This window comes from Parasteatoda tepidariorum, chromosome 5 (genome assembly GCF_043381705.1).
Source record: "Parasteatoda tepidariorum isolate YZ-2023 chromosome 5, CAS_Ptep_4.0, whole genome shotgun sequence".
Classification (NCBI taxonomy): Eukaryota; Metazoa; Arthropoda; class Arachnida; order Araneae; family Theridiidae; genus Parasteatoda; species Parasteatoda tepidariorum.
Window position 1 is genome coordinate 89,396,660 of NC_092208.1, and position 7,115 is coordinate 89,403,774.

The 7,115-nt window shown below is 28.7% G+C and overlaps 1 protein-coding gene across 4 annotated transcripts in view; it reads left to right on the top strand.

Annotated features, from left to right (window-relative positions):
• The first annotated feature begins 3,968 nt into the window (after nucleotides 1–3,968).
• Nucleotides 3,969–7,115, top strand: part of LOC107456311 (nuclear distribution protein nudE homolog 1) — a 27,851-nt gene continuing 24,704 nt past the window's right edge. For 3 of the 4 annotated variants that reach the window (XR_011636762.1, XM_016074150.3, XM_016074152.4), the window contains exons 1-2: nucleotides 3,969–4,309; nucleotides 6,318–6,423. Coding sequence is in view for 3 of the 4 variants with exons in the window: in XM_016074150.3 (XP_015929636.1) it covers nucleotides 6,341–6,423 (83 nt within the window). In the remaining variant the exon portion in view is untranslated. Of the gene's footprint in view, nucleotides 4,601–6,317; nucleotides 6,424–7,115 lie in introns of all 4 variants that reach the window. The other variant, XM_016074151.3, reaches the window with a different exon arrangement.

Consider the following 7,115-nt stretch of genomic DNA (forward strand, 5'->3'; position numbering starts at 1 on the left):
CACTAACTTAAGGTTATTAATGATAAAACGATGAAAAAATGGTATATAATGTTGTCTTTTATAGGTAATTACCTTCACAATTGCCTTTACCCAAGACAAAATTCTTGATGGGACCATCAAGATATTTTGATGGTTTTTGTTGGTTTCTTGATGGCCCAACACTATTTGATGGTAAACATCATCCAACAATTCCCACCATGTGGTAACGGACTTTGATGGGCCAAGTTCAAACTTCCATCATTTCATGTTTTAATGATGGTCTACCAACATGTTATAATCGAAAACCTTTGACCCACAAATTCCCTAATCTCATGATGGAAAATGTTGCTTTAGTACTATGATGGTCAACTGTTATGTTTGAAATTCTTGGGTCAACGACTTCCGCAATTTCATGATGGATAGGCCAATTAACAATAGCGCCTATTTCTCACTCCTTCTCCGTTCTATATGTTTCTTTTACTTAACCTTGATCGTCTTCCTGAGTTTCGATTTAAATATATTCTATATATAAATGAAAGGTGCAATAATAATAAATAAACATCACAATGGAAAAACACAACTTTATTAAACAAGAACGGTTAAAACGAAAAGAGGTTGTATTTGAAATTACTAAATCCAAGTTATACAGGAATCGAAGTGTCTCTTAATAAGGACATTCATTCTACTTCGAAATAAGTAGAATGGATTTCTTTCCTATTTTAAATATCATGTTGTTCGGAAAGTAATTTCGTTTTTCCGACAGAGGATTTATTTGTATTTTTTTTCGTACCCAGCTTCACACTTAAAGGCCGAGCTGATATAGCAAGGCTTATGTGTGAAAAAGTTCAATTAATTCTGCGCAGTAGTTTTTGATTGGTGCCCAGGTGCCCTTTTAAATATGGAGAGCAATAAGCAGCATTTTCGTCATATTTTACTTTTTTACTATAGAAGAGGCAAAATGCTGTTTATGCCAGAAAGAAATTAACCGATGTGTATTGAGAAGATGTGTTGACAGTACGCCAGTGCCGAAACTGGTTTGCAAAATTTCCATCCGGCAATTTTGATGTCAAGATGCACCACGTTCTGGAAGGCCGGTTGAAACTGTTAAAGACCCGATTATCTGATGCAAATCGGCGAGTAACAACACGTGAGATCGGTGAGAGGTTAAATTTATCGAATTCAATTGTTTTTAACCACTTGAAAGACTTGGATTTAACCACTAATGTTTGTTCCCCATGTTCTCAAGGAGAGAAATTTGAGTCGTCGCGTTGACGTCTGTGATTCGCTTCTCAAAACTAACAATCTCAAACGCAAGAGATCACAGAGCAAGAAAGATGAACCGGCTCAAAGCATTTCGAAAGTCAATATCCTTCAAAATAAAGGTGATGCTGTCTGTTTGGTGGGATTTTATAGGAATAGTTTTTTTTGGAGCTTTTACCTTAAAGCACAACAATTAATTCGGAAGTCTACTGTCGCCAGCTGAACAAACTGAATGATGCACTTCAACAAAAAAGGTATAGTGTTCCACCAAGATAATGCGAGACCTCATTCAAGTTTGGTCACTCGCCAAAAGCTCTTACAGCTTGAATGGGATACACTGCCACACCCCCCATATTCTCCAGATCTGGAGCCTTCGGATTATTATCTGTTCCGGTCACTGCAAAATTTTTTGGATTGTAAAACCTTTTCAAATGAAGAGGTCAAAAATCACCTGGATCAGTTTTTAGCAAAGACTAAAAATTTTATGTGCATGGAATCATGCTACTATCAGAAAGATGGCAAAAGGTGTTGAATCAGAATGGCCAATGTATAATTTAATGAAATATTTATTCATTATACGAAAATTGTTTTTCATTTTCCCCCCAAAAAACGAAATTACTTTCCGAACAACCCAATAATATAGATACCATGGAACTAGAAATTTTAACTTTTAGTATGCATAGGCATGAAGGGTAGGGAAAGTGGGCATATGCCCAGAACTCTACGAGGCTTCACGCTGGTAATAAAAGAAAATAATAATTGAAGAATTTTAATTTTTTTAAATTGTGCAGTATTGATAATTCAAAAATATTTTTGTTGTTGTTATTGATAACGATGAAATGGGAAAGAAGGCAATAGTATACTCGTGTCTAGGGAAAAGCTTTATAAATCAAAATTAGAAAATAAGTAATCTTTAAAAAAAAAATTTTAGAGTTTTTTTTGATAGGGGAACTTAAGTACAAAATTTTCAAATTAACAGAAATGTTTTATATGTAAAACATGAAAGTGAAATGGTAGTAAGTAAAATTTTAAGGACAGAAAAAAATAACAAAATAAAGTCGATAATTTTTATTATTATTTATTTTTTTCAAAAATAAAGGTGAAAATCTTAGATTCTAAGCGATTCTATCCTAGGGATATCGCAAAAATAGAATATTTTATGTAAAAGGTTTTTTGTTAGGACTGAGATTCAACTTAGCTCGGCTTTTTACTAAAGTGTTCATTTTTTTATTTTAAAATTTTCATACGTCATTACTGGGTCTTAATTTTATATATTAACTTACGTTTTTTTACAATTATTTTAAAATTTATTTTAATGACCTCAATTAACTTAAATGAGAAAGGTAAAAACTACTTTTTCATTTATTTAAACTGTTAATATTTTTATGAAGTATTAATATTTATTTAAAAATTCCGATTTAAAGTAATGAATTTTGAAACTAACATAAATTATTTTTGCATATGAAAATGCAAATTAAAATATTGCTATTTAAGAAAAAAGAAAAAAACTATTTTCATAATTAAATTGCCAAATTTTTAAACAATTTTTCTTTTCTTTTCAATGTATTTTTTATTAAGTAATATGTTACCATTAGTAACTTAAAAAAAATTAAATGAGTCAGGATTGAAAAGTTAACTATTTGATATATTAGTAAATCAAAATGAAATAAAATTAAAATAGGTAAATATTTTTTTTTAACGAAGCAAAAGGAAATTCTTAAAAGTGAATACAAAACATGGCGATTCTGAGATAAGTTTGCGAATGCTTATTTAACCAATCTCTTGCCTTCATTTATTTGGTTTTATGTCACACAAACACTCAAAATTGTTAAATAAATTGATAAATGTTGTTAAAAGGTCATATTTTAAATAAATATTTACTTAATAAATGCAGTTTTCAATGAAAATTCTTATATTTGATACATAGTTAGAACTGAACAATTCAAGTAACCTCGAAAGGTTATTTGCTCATTTATTTTTAAAGAAACAGAGATAAACAAGCATTCCGAAATTATACACTTTAAGGTCATTTATATACTACATGTATAAGTAAATAAACTCATTAAATTATAAATAATAATTTCCCCTCTCATAAGCTAGCTCCACTTCCAGACGGACAGTTTTTTGCAATTTATTACCTATTTCTTATTATTTTGAGATCTTCTAACATTAGAAAACCTTTTTTTAAACTGTTTGCTCAATTCATCACTGCATAATTTTCCATGTCAATGATTTTAACTATCTAAATGGGCTTCAAACTCTCAGGCTAATGTTAACACTACTTAAATAGAGAGCTTGTTTGCTTCGTAATGGTGAGCAGTTCAGCTCTCACGATCGGCAGTCGAAATTATCTGCAGCTGGAACACTTCGCATGGTTTCACCATTATCGTGTGGAGAGTAATAGGAGAAGGAATTGCGTTAGTCTCTTGATTTTTAAATATATTAAAAACTTTTAAGTTGGGAAACAATTCGGAGCTGATCACTATATTGAACATAGATCTAAAAGAGAGTATCGAGGAAATTTGAAACAATATTTATGACAATTAAATACGAAAAATATAAAAGGGGAAAATATGGTAATACCTGCCAATACTACTTAAAAGAAAAAGGTAAAGACATGGAACCGCTCTTCTCCCCAGATGGCGTATTTGAGCGTTGCGATCGCGAAGAGCATCTGATGAGCTTCGAACAGCAAATACTCATCCTTGTGCTGTTTTCCTCTTTGATCAGGACAAATGAACAAGGGAAATGTAGATTAAGGGCTAATTATTCATTAATTGCTAGCGATATAATTACTAATGAGATATTCGAACGCAATTACAATAAATCTTTCTTAGTGCCAGTCCGACTATAACCTTTACGATTACAGTGGCCTTGAACTAAATAGGTTGACGTCAGCATGACAAAATTTCTCATCCAGCTGTAAAATTTCTCTGCTGTGTCTTGTTGTGTCTCTCCTCTTTGGTTTAGTCAACAAGAAAAACAATAAATTTCTATAATTTCCCTATCGTTTAATTAATAATTATGTAAATTGCAGTTTATTTTAAAGCAGTACTCCGATTAATAAAAAGTAATATTATATAATAAAGCTTACAATCGTATAAGTATTTTGTTATAATTATATGAAATTATTTTTTACTATGTCCTCCATAGAATAAAATGAGAATTATTTTGCAAATTTTCTGATCTCTTTAAAGTTAAATAAACCATAATTTCATTTGTATATCCCATTAAAATGCATATTTAAGTACCTGTTAAACATTTATCTCTATAAATACTGTAAATAGTCGACTATTTAATGTATAGAATAGTTATGTTTCTTGGTTTAGTGATTATATTGGTAACTTGTACTTCATAGTTGGTAAGTTTCTTATTCTACTGTTGAAAAGATCTTTATGTAGAAAAAGAAATTTTATTCATAAAGAATTCATTTTTAACATTTTAATGAATCCTTATTGCATATATTTCTTAATACTTGTCAGGACTGTTAAGATAATTATGTACAAGAGATACAGCAATTTAAAGAATTTTCTCAATCAAGAAAAATTCGATTTTATCAATATAATTTAGACAAATACTTAAAATTATACCTATTCAAATGAATATTATGTTAAATTTTTAAATAACTTATTGCAGGCTTAATTTTCTTAAAATGTTTTTCATCCTGTGTACAATTGAAGGTGAAAAATTATTTACAGTATGGAACAACTAGTATTAATAAATCCATCGTTAATAAGTGATACATTTTAATATATTTATACTAACACAATAAAAACAAAAAGGATAAAAAAGAGAGATTACCAAAGAAAATTAAAAAATTTAAGTGCTATTTACTTTGCATAAGCTGCAAGTTTATCAAATAACTCTTTCTTCTTAGTGGCTGAGAGAAAATTTATTCTGAGTATTAGTATAATTTTGAGTAAAAGCTGGATAAAGATATGGAGAATTCTTATTTTAAATAGGGACTCTCTTTTAGTAAGAAGGTACGAAGAAAAGGATCCTAGGTCCTAAGGACCCACTGTTTCTAACGTCTAGTAGAATCAATGTAACATAACATCATTGAGTGGAAAGATTCACAAAATAAGTATTGAAGCGCAAAATGAGAAATCTTGAAAATTTATGTTTCCTAGTATATTTAGCACCAATAATCATTGTTTTTCTTTTAATTTAATAAGTAACAAAGGATTCGAAGGTTGAATTAAATGAACTGAAGTTGGATTGAATTTAATGAAACCTGTAATGACAAGTTGTTCAGTATATACAAAAGTTACAATGGATTTGGTGCAAGGATATTATAGAAATGTATTAATGTTTGAAATCAAGAATTATTTAAATATGTTTGGTAGATATCCATTATTGGGACCACATGACGCCAAACTTCTTCCTAACTTAGAAACAGTGTCAGATTCTGGTTTTATACTCGTTGCTAGCAGTAATTAATACTCGTGAGAGTATGTAAAGCGATATCACCATTATTTAAGATAACAATTCTTATCGAATATAATATCCCAATTATTAGGAATAGCTATCATGATTAAATACAATAATGTGATCATTATCAATGCCACAACATATCTATAAGATATTTTTGTGAATATAATATATATTGATAACTAAAGAATATATTATTGTGAGTGCTGATGAATTCTATTTAGATAACATTGACCTATGTAGAAGTATAAATCAATTAAATTGAAAAAATATCGTTATATGTTGTTAAATATTGACATTATTGACAGTAAATCAATAAAAAAAAATTTACTTATTCGTTTTTGTAAAAAATGTTTGTGTTGGCAGTTACTTGGAAAAGCAGTGTCACCAATATTTGATTCCTATACTCGATAAGTACCTAAGTTTAATTAAATGAACTAAATTGGGATTAAAAATATGAATCCTAAATGAATTATTGTTCAGTACACAAAAATGACAAGGGATTTAGTTCAAGAAATACTAGATGCCATCATAAATTTTTTTTATTTTTTTATAAAATGTATTGTATTGTATATAAATCAGAAACTATTAAAATATGTATGGTAACTTATTAATTTTGATTTTTATTGAAATAATTGACTTTTCAGCAATTTCATTCACCTGATCTAACATGATTGAGCCTAATCATTCTTTTAAAAGTGTTGAAGAAGAAAGGGATTATTACAAAAAATTGGCTATTACCTATGAAAAAAAGTAATTATTATTATTATTTTTTTTTTACTATTGCTTTAACCTTATTATTTCTGTAAAATTTGAGTGTTGTTCAACCTTTTCTTTTGCATTCAGCATTTTTAGTGTTAAATATATTCTTAAAATAACTCAGAATGCACAGAAACTTTTAACTTTGTTCTAAAAGTCCACATTTTGGGCTTCCCCCTTTTTTATAATTTTTTTTTCTTCTTAATTTTACAAGCTTTATAAAATTTATTTAAAATATTTATCTATTCAATATCTAAATGAAAGTCATTTTTCAATACTTCACAAAGTGAACATCTTGAGATTAAATGCTATTCTATCCTCTATTTCCAACCTTTTAGTTATTTCACTATCTTTAAATTTGTCACGCTGGTTAAATGTAGCAGTAATTAAAAATAAGATTATAGAATGAATGAACACTTTGTACATTTTATTTACAGAAATACTAATAAGATGATGTTTAGGAGTAGGACTGGGCGATATTAGAAATTATGTATCGTGATGCATCGTCAGTTTTGCATCGCGATATAGCGATGTATCACGATATAGTATTTTTGAATTTCATTTACTTGTAAGGCACAGAAAGTCAGATTTCTATCAAAACTTCATACTCAGATTGATTTAAATCAATTTATAAATTTGAAGATATATATGTTTTGCTTAAGAAAGATATTAAATAAATTGACTAC